This window comes from Chiloscyllium punctatum, chromosome 15, assembly GCF_047496795.1.
Source record: "Chiloscyllium punctatum isolate Juve2018m chromosome 15, sChiPun1.3, whole genome shotgun sequence".
Taxonomy (NCBI): Eukaryota; Metazoa; Chordata; class Chondrichthyes; order Orectolobiformes; family Hemiscylliidae; genus Chiloscyllium; species Chiloscyllium punctatum.
The window spans coordinates 29,928,359-29,941,938 of NC_092753.1; the positions used below are offsets into that span (position 1 = coordinate 29,928,359).

General features: G+C 37.7%; 1 protein-coding gene across 3 annotated transcripts in view; it reads right to left on the reverse strand.

The window, feature by feature from the left end:
• The window catches only part of ofd1 (OFD1 centriole and centriolar satellite protein), an 88,452-nt gene that overhangs the window by 73,975 nt on the left and 897 nt on the right, over positions 1 to 13,580 (reverse strand). For all 3 annotated transcript variants that reach the window (XM_072584851.1, XM_072584850.1, XM_072584852.1), the window contains exons 2-3: positions 8,205 to 8,319; positions 5,789 to 6,004 (exon numbers count right to left, since the gene is read on the reverse strand). In XM_072584851.1, the coding sequence (XP_072440952.1) occupies positions 5,789 to 6,004; positions 8,205 to 8,300 (312 nt within the window). In that variant the 5' untranslated portion in view covers positions 8,301 to 8,319. The remainder of the gene's footprint in view (positions 1 to 5,788; positions 6,005 to 8,204; positions 8,320 to 13,580) is intronic.

Consider the following 13,580-nt stretch of genomic DNA (forward strand, 5'->3'; position numbering starts at 1 on the left):
TATTGTAAAAACTGATCAACACTTCCCTTGTACTACAGTACTGTTAATTAAAAAAATGACTGAAGAACCTCAAAAACTTGTTTTCCCACCTTGATGCAGGAAATAACAGCTTGTTTTCTCAAAAAAGTTATAAAACAAACAATATCCATTTCTCAAAGAGAGAATTATGATAACTAATCCTTATATGAACTTGAGCTGCCAAGCCTGCTCTATCCATTTGTGATCACAGCTATTTGAACAATTTCAATGCCTTTTACCCACTTACCCCAGAACTCTTCATGACACAAGTAAATATAGTCAAAGATTGAGATTCCATGGCCTTCTAGGGTAGAAAATTCTAAAAATTCACAACCTGTAAAAACAAATTCTCCCCATCTCAGTCCTAAATGACACATCCCCCTTACATTTAAATGTGTCACCTTTTTCTAAGCTCCCCAACTAGGGGAAACATCATATCTATATCTACTGTGTATATCCCTTGAAGTACTAATAAGGTTCAAGGAAGTCACCTCTTCTTCAAAACTCCAGAGAATTGATTGAAAGAATCATATTGGTCACCAGATAATTATAAACTACCTTTCATTCGTTATTACTAAAGCTCACACTTACCCAAATACACCCATTGTTTGGTATTTACGAGAGTCGAACAATAAGTAATTGTCCTTTGATTAATGAATAACCTTCTGATTGGTTCTGGATTTCAAAGTAACTGATCAAACCATTGAAATAATTCACAAATTTATCTTTTCCTCTGTTTAATCTGACAATCATGCAATTTGGAATTTCAAACAGCCCCTAAACGTATTTGTTTTCTGCAACTGCTCCTTAGCAATCACTTTCAAAATATTTATTAGAGATAAATTACATTCAATTGTCATATGCAAGTTACACAAATTATACACCATCAAAAATCATTGGAAAAACTCAGCAGGCCTGACAGCATCTAAGGAGAGGAAGCACAGTTAATGTTTCGGGTCCAGTGACCCTTCTTCACAAAATTTATAGGCTACTACAAAACAAAAATCAATAAAACAGATTTGAAATATTTTCCTTAATAATTTACTCCATAGTCAGCAGTTAAAGGCATCGAAACAAGTGTGGTGTTGTGCAGCATGCCCATAGGTTGAATCCTTGAATTGTATGGAGTTAACATGGCATAAATCTTTTAGTCTCCACATCATTGCAGAGCAGACACATGGCCCAAATGTCCTTGATATTCAATAGTTTTGCCATCGTGAATCTCCCACTGTCAACATACTGAAGGTTACCATTGAGCAGAAACTAAATTGGACTAGCCATCTAAACATGGTGGCTACAAGAACAGGACAAGGGCTAAGAATCTTGCAGTGAGTAATTAACCTTCTGATTTCCCAAAGCTACTCCACTATCTACAATGCACAAGTCAGGACTCTGATGGAATACTCCCTCTTGCCTGGATGAGTGCAGCTCCGACGCTACTCAAAAAACACCACTAAGGACAAAGCAATCCACTTGTTAGGCACCATATCCACAAACAATAAGTTCCTCCAACACAGATGCCCAGTGGCAGCAGTTCTATTATCTACAATTTTTTAATATCATTCGGCTTGTTCATGAAAGAAGTGCTGAATTGTGTTTTGCATCACAGCAGCAGTGGATGACACATCACGGAAATTCTTCTTAGGAGTTGAAAGTATTTCAACATTTCATGAGTGTGCAAAAGAGAAGGAAAAGAAGGAAAAAAAAGGAGTGTTTAAGTTTGTCGTCTTTCTCTTGATGTTCAAGTCCTGAAATTGTCTCTTTTGAATAAATTCTTTGATCAGTCTTCACTGCTTTTACCTCCTAGGCAGCATCAATGTCACAGCTGAGGTACCTACTGTTGTGAGAGGTTGACCTCCTAGTCTGCCAATGTGGTTACACTCCAAGAACATAATGTGGATATACGAGTCCCTCACCACCTCCAAAAAGCATTGGCAGCACTGTTGGATTGGCACCTTTGATGCTAGAGACTTAGATATTTATAGAAGAAATGAACTTGTGGTAAGTGTGGTAGCTATATGCTAATAGATCAGCTGCATCATCAGTGATACCAGCTCACGCTGAGACTAGGTCAAAGATAGAAAAGAAGTGATGTCCAATTTTAACATGACTCTGTACACAACATCAATGGTTAATAAATTTTCATCAGTTTGATCTTAATGCAATGGGATTGAGACAGATTGAGCAGTGAGGGGCGACTTACATTGAGTGAGGGGCCATGACTGGATTAGGGAGTAATCGACAGGTTTGGTCATTTTTACATCTACAGTTAAATTAGGATTTTTCTAACATTTTTCCTGGGTAAATATTCAGATTGATATCAGAGTCTAATACAGCTCAGAGCTAGAGTTTTGTGGAGGATCTGGCTGGAGGAGAATTATCTATTTCAATTTCAAATTTCTCATTAAATCCCCAAGGACATCAGCACATCGGAACTTCTGCAGGGTCCAAATATGTAAATTTTAAAAACTATGGGATATGGATGTCAGCCAGTAATTACTGAGAAGATAGTAGTGAACTGCCTTCTTGAACCACTGCAGCCTATTTATTAGAAAATACACCCACAACACCATTGGGAAACAGGATTTTGACCCAGCATCAGTAAAGGAAAAACAATGTATTTCCATGTCAGAATGGTGAATGACTTGAAGGCAAAATTGAAGTTAGCCATGCTTCCTTCTACCCACCAGCCTTGTCCTCCTAGATGCTAATTGGTGGTCATGGGTTGGAAGGAGCTATTGAAGAAGCTTTGCTGAATATCTTAAGACAAATAAATGAAGTTTCCTTACTACGCTTAAGATATAAATTTTTTGTAGATAGTGGCACTACAATCACATCGTAGTGCAAGATCCCCAGTATGTACACTCTGCTCAGGCAGCAGAGAGTGCACTGGCTGGATCACATCCACTGCATGGAGGATGGCCGCATTCCAAAGGATATCCTCTACAGAGAGCTTGCATCCGGGAAGAGACCCACTGGGCATCCCCAATGGCACTACAAGGACGTCTGCATGAGAGTAATGAAGGCGCTTGATATTGTTACGGAGTCCAGGAATGGCTTGCAGCTAGCCACATGAAATGGAGAAGCACCCTGAACCAACACCTCAAAACAGGGGAAAAGAAGCTGATAAGTGTTGCAGCAGACAAGCAGGCATGAAGGAAGGAGTGCAGCAGTTCTAGCAGATCAATGACCACATACAGATGTGACCTCTGCGACCGGAACTGTCACTCCAGCAGTGGTCTCCTAAGTCACAAGCGATATTGCTTCAGGGAAGCAGAAAGCAAGAACAACGATGATGCAACTCCTGGTCAGCCATGACCGAAAGGGACCTCACAATTCACATTATCTTCATCGCAAGATTGTTCCTTTGCAATTACTTTGTGGAAACGCCACCAAAAAATAGGATTTCACCACCATCAATAGTAGAATAAACTTAGAAGATTTCAGGAAATTACACCTTCTTGGACACCTAATCAGCACTGGCATATATAGGAAGCTCTTCCTGAATATTATGATCTGCAGACTTTGATGAAGGCTCAAAACAATTAACACCACCACTGGGTATTTTCTTTAGAAGGAAGGAAACCCAGTTTCAGCATTATTCAATAAAAGGATTTTCTGTATTAGGTTGTGGTTTCTGCTGCTGTAGCGTGACGGTGATGCCCCTAGTAGAATTACTAGGGGCATCCTGTATCACTTTTTTCAACAAAACACTGATTCTTTTTAGAGGAGACATTGTAGCTGCGACCAAAATCATCATTTACACCGATTTCAAATAGCAAAATACGATTCAGGACCTCCTTCATTAAATCATATAGATAAGTAGCATCTTCATTTACTTTCACCCTTTCTTGAAGGTATAAAGACCTAGAATGCTAACTTGCAGCTGATCACCATCATTCTTGGTACATTGTTTTCCTGCATCTCCTAGTCTTGCCCCAAAAGAGAAAAGTTGGCAATATCCTCCTCTGTCCTAGAGTTGGAGCTTCTTCAATGAATACTGATTGACAGCGCAATGTGTCAACTTCAACATAAAAAATATTCAAAGCTACACAAACAGGAAAGGAAAGAACAATGATAATTATTTACAATAGAATGTTAATGAACTTTCTCCCACTATAATAAAATATAATATAATAAAATTTTATATTCCTTCAGGCAAAAAGAGATTGTTTCACTTGCATATTTCAGCTTGTGTCAAATTCTGCACTATGATTTTAAACATAAAACTCATTTTAGACTGTAAGCATTCAATAACGGTTCATCCAAGACATTCAGCACGGAACAGTCCCTTATGGTCTCATCGCACAATGTTGAATATTGATAATTATTAACAAGGTGGTACAGGCGATTTATAATGGAATTAATTGTCTCCCTTGGCTTCTAACCACTCAGTCTATTATAGGATTATAATAGTATAAGAATCAAAGGCCATCATGATGTCCTCATACTTGTTTCTTCTTTGATCTGTCTAATCTGAATGGTATTGCCAATGCTGCAGATGCACAGAGCAGTACACTACCTTGATCTTAATTGACCCGAGTAGGTTTGGAGGTGGCTTTTTGGAGGTGTGAAGTGATCCCCCATTAATGGCCCATAAATCACACACCAATTCTTTCACCTTGCATTAAAATCATGGTCAAGTTCTAGATGCTTTGACCACACTAAGATGGAACACTTGAGCCTTGGAAGCTGATGATTATTAGTTTACTGTTTACATTAGGTGCAGACGTATGGTAGAGCCAAAACTTAATAAAACTTTCTTCCAACAAGTTTTATTTCCATGCTTAGTTATTATATAACTATTCAGCTAATACACAACTCTCATTCCCTTACTATCCCCCAAACCACTGCATTCCCTTCAATGACCAGACTACTATCGATTCACATCACTTATCTGCTACCCTATCCATTTACTCAATTACCTATGCAGACTTAACTCACCCATCTACTAATCATTCACTGACTTACCCATGCACTATAGACATTTAGATTTGCCTTATGGAGCTAGAGCCATAAACAGGGCCATAACTTGGTTTCCTCTGATGCTCTGAAGAAGCATTTGTGAACTGCACACTTCACATTTCTAGAGAAGCCAAGCTTAGAAGACTCAGCCAGAAAAGCAGAGTGGCAATCTTCATGAAAAATCTGGATCTGTATTTCTGTCAGAAAAACAGAAATTGCACAACAATTGGCCTGATCATTCCTCCATGACAGATTAGGATTAGAACTCCCAAACATGACTGCCATCAGCACATGCTGAAAATGTGTATGATTGTATGCCGCACACAAGGCAGAACTTAATCTGAATGTGAATCTCCACATATTTAAATATTGTGTCAACATCATTGCCTGGATAGACTACTCAGTACATTTGTATCCAAAGGCTGCTGAACTGTGCCTTAGAAGGAGCAACTGGGTTCACTAGTGTAAAGAAGAAAGTTGTGAGACAAGTTACTTTTACACATGCAAACAAATATGTGATTATTATTATTAGATTGTTATTTAATTGATGGAAATCATAAGAAAAAAAAAGACACTTTTTTATATTGAAAGAACTATATCAGTCATACCATGAAAGGAAGTGCTGAAAGTCAGACTTAAATTCATGGGAAAGCAAATTCTTCCTATGAAAAGCATTTGACATGGTTCATTGGCTTATCCTTGACATCCAACTATACAATAGTCAGTGTGCTGATTTGCTCCAACAATTCCGGGCCATTGCAGCTGTTAACTAACATTTTTAAGAGAAAGTACAGATTTAGCTTACCTTTTCTTTTTCTAAGCCACATTCTGGATAGAAGACAGACAGTGAGTACTCATATCCAATCTTTCGCAAATGGTCTGCTACAATGCTATTTGCGGCCATAACCAACAGAGAACTTTCATCTGTGGAAGGATTCTGATGACGATGACCATTCACAGGTAACAGTCCATTTAAACCAGGATGTGTTAATTCATGGACAAGCTGATTTCGAAGCTGAGACTAGCCAATAGAAAATTTATATGTGAGGCAAGTGTATCACAAGATAGTACACAAGTTTTTGCAGCAACTTAATCTATTAAGGTGCCTAAAATTTTCACTTAAAATCAGCTGGAATTGTTGTTATTTTTGATTGGATGATGTGCCAATTAGTATTTATTGGAATCTGACAACTACATAGTAAAGTAATACGTATCATTTTACATTTCTGTATTTTCTACTATTGACTGCTCTTGCAATGAGGCAAGAACTGTTTTAAAACCAAGTATTCTGGAAGAGATTGTTGCACTTTTTAAAAGTAAACTACAGAAACTCATTGTGTGTGGTGTTTAGGCTGCTGCCTTATTCAAATACTTGGGAGAGGTTTGCTACAGATGAGCTGGCACCAGGGGGAGGTGTGTAAAAAATGAGATTCTGCAAACAGAAGTAGCTGATTGGTTAGTGGAGTTATGATCATCCTGACAACAACTATGTGATTGGCCTATTTGTAACTGAGCAGCTTACAGACATGAACAATATTAACAGAAGCTTTTGGACCTTCAGAAGGGAAAGTGGTGTGTCTTTCTGCAGTAAAAAAGACCTGCAGCAAGCCAGTTTATTTACCCCAACATTTGCAGCAAGAAGTTGCTTTTAACCAATAAGTCAAAGACTTAATTTGTGAACCAGTCCCTTTGTACCTCATTGAAGAAAGTGAAAAATATCTGGGCAGTGAGACTGAAGATGTATGCAAACAAAGAGGATCACCTCAGACAACTCTGTGGAATGATCCACCATAATGCTGATTTTTTTTATGTCTGACCACATCTGTTTTAGGAGGTTTTATTAAGGGGGTTGGACTTTCAATGAGTAGAGTTATATATCATTAGTTCATAGTTATTTACCTTCAGACAGAATCAATTCATTTGTAATAAATAGTGATCCTTATTAAGTGCAGAAACTTGGTCCCTTTTCCTGTTCACCCTACGTCCAAATAGACAAATGGGGAAATTGGGAACTTTTGCAATCTTGGATAAAGTCTTTAATTTTTGAGATGCGTCCAGGAATGGCAAAGTTTCATTTCCAGTGCACTAACTCAGAAATGTGACACAAGCGTGCACCCATAATTAATGTATATTATGTAAGCTGTACGATTATTAATTGACTTTACTGTTCAAAGACATCAGAATAATTATGGGTTTTGAAACAGTATTTGATGCTTTCTAGAAGTCAAATAAGCAGGATCTTTAAAATTTAAAACATGAAATTAATGAAATGGCAAATAAATGAGGAATTTTCTGTGTGACTGCCAATTACCATCAACTTAAAGCTGCAAGTCAACTTAGTAGATATTTACTAGATGATGTGTATAGGAGTGCACAACTGTAGAAATATAAAGCATTATTCTGCTCATTTGTAAGTACAGTAAACCTTTTATTAATTGGCACCTGTGGAACCAGGAGTGTTCCGGTTGATCAATTGTTCTGGATAATCAAGAGGCCCACATAATCAATGAAAAATACGCATTAAATAATAGAAACTTAATGCAGGGGAATATACATCACTGTTATAATTTAATTATAGTATAAATCACTTAAATAATAATGCAATTTTGCCTTAAATAAAACTTACCAGCAGACAGCCTTCTCATTCGCACCCTAAACTACTAGGACATCGATAGATTGCAGCATTTCAGGAGAAATTGATTCAAAATTGAATCCACTGTTGATATTTTGTGTTGCCATTCAATTGAACAAGCATATTTACATTGAGGCAAATAAATTTAAAAAACTATAATAATTGGATACAATATTGTAAAATATTGTAAATTACAGATACCTAATTTTTGTCAGTTTATCAAGAACTCATGAGGTGCCAGGTGAAACAAAATTTGCTGTACCAAATGCTTTCTCTCTCTCTATCTAACCTGTACAGAGATATTATGACACACCTCTGGAGCAGTTGGGAATTTAACTCAGGTTTCCTGGCTCAGAGGTAAGAAAACTACTACCTCACCATAAGAAACCCTTATTAATAAAGTGTCTTACTTTACATGGAACAGCTAAATATTGAAGCATTAATGTATGACATAGTTAGTGCTAGAAATAACTAAAATATGTTTAAAATATACGGCAGGGCCATTTTAATGAGTTTAGCTCATAAAGACACAACTTATGATTAGTACAGAATGTGCTGCAACATACTCTTGTTCAAGATAAAGAAGTACCTTTAAAGAATCTAAGACACCCCGACTTTTGAATGTTTGATAAAGTCTTCTCCGAAGTTCTTCTGAAGAAATAGCATCATGACTCCCAGTGGCCATTTTAGATTCCAGTTATGTGCTGCAAGTAATTAAAGTAATAATATTCTTGATATTTGAGTTATATGATTAATTTTTGTAGGTATAAAATTATATTACAAAGATGTTAAACTTACAAATGAATTTACACCATTAGAATATAAATAATTTTGAAACTATTTCTTGACAATTGGATGAAATAATACAATTGATATTTTTCTTATCAACTGATTACAAATCGTACAAAACTTCCTTTACATTGATCGCACAAATCATATTAGACTCCTATTAATATCAAACTATGGGCGAATATGAATCTTAGCACTGGAAAGCATGAAGCCGAGGAGTTGAATAAGTGGCATAAAGACTGGGAGAAAAGGTCTTCAGTTTGTGGGGGACAGACACCAGTACTGGGGGAAAAGGGAACTGTATATTGAGAGGATCTTAACCCTTGGACCAAGATGAAATCAGCATCTTGGCAAAACATATAAATAGAACTTAAGTGAGTGCTTTTAACTTAATTCAGGTAGGGTTGAGGAGGATTTAAGTGAGGGGAGATTTGGAAATTGAAGAGAAAGGACAAAATAATCGTAATTTGGATAATAGTATTCAGTTTCACAGGAAAGCTCAGAAAGGTGAGAATCAAGAATGCACAAGCAAATAAGGTCAGAGTAGGAAAAATGCTAAGGCAGAATGAAAGGCATTTTATCTGAAAGTGTTCAGCATCATGACCAGATGAATGAAGTGATAGTATAATTAGAAATAAGTCTGTTATGATAGCCATTACAGAGATGACAATTTCCAAGATCAGGAAAGAAAGAAAGAATGGGGGAGCAGTAGTACTGATTCATAAAGAATTAGGTTAGCACAATAATGAGAAAAAGATTTGACATGACAAGTTGCATGGATGAATGATTTTGTAGAGTGTTTCTGGGACAAAGGCGACATTTGGAATATTGCATATAGTTCTGGTTGACACACTATGAGAGGGACATGGATGCTTTGGAGAGGATACAAAGACAGTTTACCAGGATGTTCCCTGGTCTGGAGAGTCTGAGATATGAGAAGAGGTTGGATTGTTTTCACTGAAAAAATGGGGCTAACAGGTAACCGGATAGAGATTTTCAAAATTATGAGAGGCATAGATAGTCAGAGGGTTTTTCCCAGGGTAGAAAGGTCAACTACAAGAGGGCACAGGCTCAAGGTAAGAAATGCAACTTTTTCACACAGAGGGTGTTGGCTGGCTGGAATGTACTGTCAGATGTAGTGGAAGCAGGCACATTAGCAACATTTAAGATGCATATTGATAGACACATGAACAACAGGCAAAGAGAGGGATAGAATAGACAATAAGTAGCAGGTCTAAATAAGGACTGGAATCAGCGCAGGCTTGGTGGGCCGAAGGGCCTGTTCCTGTGCTGTATTGACAGTTTCTTTGAACAATATGTTCTGGAACCAAACAGAAAATGGAATACTTTAGAATCAGTAACGAGTAATAAGATAGAACTATTTAATAACCTCACAGGTAAGCATGATTATAACATGTTGGAAGAGCATATTCATTCTAAGGATAAATAATGTGTCCGAATCTCAAGCATAAAGGCAATTATAAGGGTACAAAGACAGACTTGGATAAAATACAATCGGAAAATAGATTAAAAAGGTAACACCATACAGAAGCAATACCAAACTTTTAAGGAAGCATTTCATTGCTCTCAAACTATATACCATTAAGAAAGAGCAACTGTATCATAATGATGCACAATCCATGGCTATCTAAGAAAGTTAAGAAATGTTTCAAATTGAAAGAAAAGGCTGACAGTGCTGCAAGGGAGTGATTCAAAGGAGCTGGAAAATAACAAGGAAGGATTGTAGCGCAAAAGAAAATTAACATGAAATATAAATGCAAACAACAAAGACTTCTACATACATTGAAAAAGTGAGCTTAAATAGCTTTATTTTCAGACAGTTTTATATTTTCTGCTCTAAAGACAGAGGAAAAAATATTTATTAAAGTCATGGTAGAATGGTTAGCAAGATTAGGTCACGCGGAATAGAATCAGAATTGGCTCGAAGATAGAAGACAGAGGGTGGTGGTGGAGAGTTACTTTTCAGACTGGAGGCCTATGACAAGTGATGTGCCACAAGGCTTGGTGCTGGGTCCACTGCTTTTTGTCATTTATAATAGTGCTTTGGAAGTAAACATACGAGGTATGATTAGTAAGTTTTGCAGATGACACCAAAATTGGAACTGTGCACAGCAGAGGTTACCTTGGAGTACAACAGGATCTTGATCAGATGGGTCAATGCACTGAGGATTGGCAGATGGAGTTTAATTTAGATAAATGTGAGGTGCTGCATTTTGGAAAGGCAAATCGGGGCAGGACTTATCCACTTAATGGTAAGGTCCTGGGGAGTGTAGCTGAACAAAAAGACCTTGGCGTGCAGTTTCATAGTTCCTTAAAAGTGGAGTTGCAGGTAGACAGCGTGGCCTGTATTCTAAGGTCTTACATGAAATAGTTGAGGTGGGGGTGGTGATTGTAAACTTCCAAAATTCGCTAGGTTCTAGAAAATTGGAAAACAACAAATGTAAAAACTCAATTCAGGAAGGGAGGAAGACAGAAATGAGCAAACTAAAGACCAGTTAGTTCCATTTAATCGTTTAACATTACAGCCTCTCCCTGGACATTAATTTTAATATTAAAAGGTTAACTGACTGAACATTGTTGCTCCCACCCACTTTCACAATCATACAGGAATGCGGATGATCCCCACCCCATTTAGAAAGTCATTTGCTACTACTCCCCCAATTATAATCAAATTAAACTATTATTCAATCTCTTCCTTTCAGAAATGCTTTCATAGCCATGCTCTGAAGCTAGGACATTTCACACCTACATTGTCTTAGGGAATTGCTGAGTCAGGAAATCATTTGCACAATGACTGCCTAGGATTAGGGCATTTACATTATCTCAGAGGATGATCTCATCCTGCCATTGTATCTGGGGCAACACGTGACTGACAGAGTGTAGCTGGGGGTTGTCTTGAGTGGCATGTGACTGTGAGGGAGTGGCCAGAGTATTTGTAAGCATTACCAACTGACCTGTATAAAGGGGATGTGTTTTCTTTGTTCAGGACCTCTTTAACTTGACTTTGCATGCCTAGCTTGTACAGCTTTTAATACACTGTTTGCAAAAGTTGGTGTGTGCAACCTTGGGAAAAAAAACCTAACAAGGCTAATATCTGTCATTGGGTAAGTGCTAGAATCCATTATTATGGATGTAGTAGCTGCTTTTTGAGAAAATCATAATACAATCATGCAGAGTCAATGTGGTTTTGTGAAAAGGAAATCATGTATGGCAAATCTTTTAAAGACTGTTGTAGATGTAATGAGCAAATAAACAGGAATTGGTAGATGGTGTGTTTGGACTTATAAAAGGGATTTGATAACATATGGTTTTGTGTGGGGGATATCATGCTTCAATAACTTGATCAAATCTTTTTAAGGTAACGACGAAGATGATTGAGGGAAAAGCAGTTGACGTTGTACACAAGTAAAGCCTTTTGACAAGGTCCCTCAAGACAGACTGGTACAAAAGGTGAAGTCACATGGTATTGGGACTGAACTGGCAAGATGGATACAGTACTGGCTTAGTCATAGGAGACAGAGGATAGCTGTGAAAGGATGCTTTTTGGAATGGAGTGTTGTGACTAGTGGTGTTCTCCAGGGATCAGTGCTGTGACTTCTGCTGTTTGTAGTGTACATAAATAATTTGGAGGAAAACATGGCCAGTCTAATTAGTAAGCTTGCAGACGATGCAAAGATTGGTGAAGTTGTGCATGGTGAAGAGGACTGTCACAGGATACAGCAGGATATAGATCAGTTGGATGCATAGGCAGAAAAATGGCAGATGCAGTTTAATATAAACATGAGGTGATGCATTTCGGAAGGTCAAGAACAGGTGGAAATTATACAGTGAATGGCAGAATCCTTAACAGCATCGATATGCAAAGGGATCTGGGTGTGTAGGTTCACAGATCACTGAAGGTGACAGTGCAAGCAGATAGTAGTAAAAAAGGCCTATGGCATATTTGCCTTCATTGGAAGGGGCATTAAGTATAAGGACTGGTAAGCTATGCTGTATCTTTATAGAACTTTAGTTAGGCCACACTTTAAATTTTACACAGTTCTGGTTACCATACTACCAGAAGGATATGGATGCTTTGGAGAGGTTACAGAAAAGGTTTAACAGAACATTGCCTGGTATGGGGGAATGTTGGCTAAGAAAGATTAGATAGATTGGCTTTGTTTCCACTGGCACTCAGTTGGTTTACAGGCAACCTGATAAGTTTGCAGGATTGTGAATGGCATGGATAGAGTGGAAAATATGGGGCATTTTCCCCCAAGGCAGAGGGATCACTTACTCGGGGACACTGCTTCAAGGTGTGTGGGGTGGTTTAAAAAGAGATGAGAGGCAAGTTTCTGAGTGGAGAGTGCCTGGAATGCATTGCCAGAGGTAGTGGTGGAAGCAGACACAATAACAGCATTCAAAAAGCACCTGGATGGATGAATGCATGAATAGGAAGGGAATAGAGGGATATGAATCCTGTAACTGAAGGCAGTTTTAGTGTGAAAGGGCAAAGTGTGTTGGTGCAGGCTTGGAGGGCTTGTTCCTGTGCTGTATTGTTCTTTGTTCTATGACTGCTAACCAATAAACAAATAGAATTAGGATAAATAATCTTAGTCAAGATAGCAAGTCATAACTATGGAGTGCTATAGGATCAATGTTGCAGCCTCAACTATTTACAAACTATATTAATGACTTGGATGACTGTGTATTGCAGCCAAATTTGCTTATGATTTATGAATAAAGTTGATTTTCTGTCAAGACTCTGCAAACAAGATACAGGTAGGTTACTTAAGTGAGGGGAAAAAATCTGATAGAGAATGATGTTGTTCATTTTCATACGGACAATAAAAAAGTACAATCTTATTTGCATGAAAAGATACTGCATTATTCAGGGACTGGTGTCCTCAGATGTTAATAAAATCAGTTATGCAAGTACCTTGCTATACCGGAAAGTATTTCACTATAAATTCTGTGTATGGTCATCTTCTAAAACCACCTGATGAAGAGGCAGCACCTCAAAAGTTAGTGTTTCCAAACAAACCTGTTGGATTATAACCTGGTGTTGTGATTTTTTAAGAACTTTGTCCACCCCAGTCCAAAACTGGCATCTCCAAATATTGAAACATCTTTAATAAATCTATGCCAGATTCTTTGCTGTTACACTCTTATATAT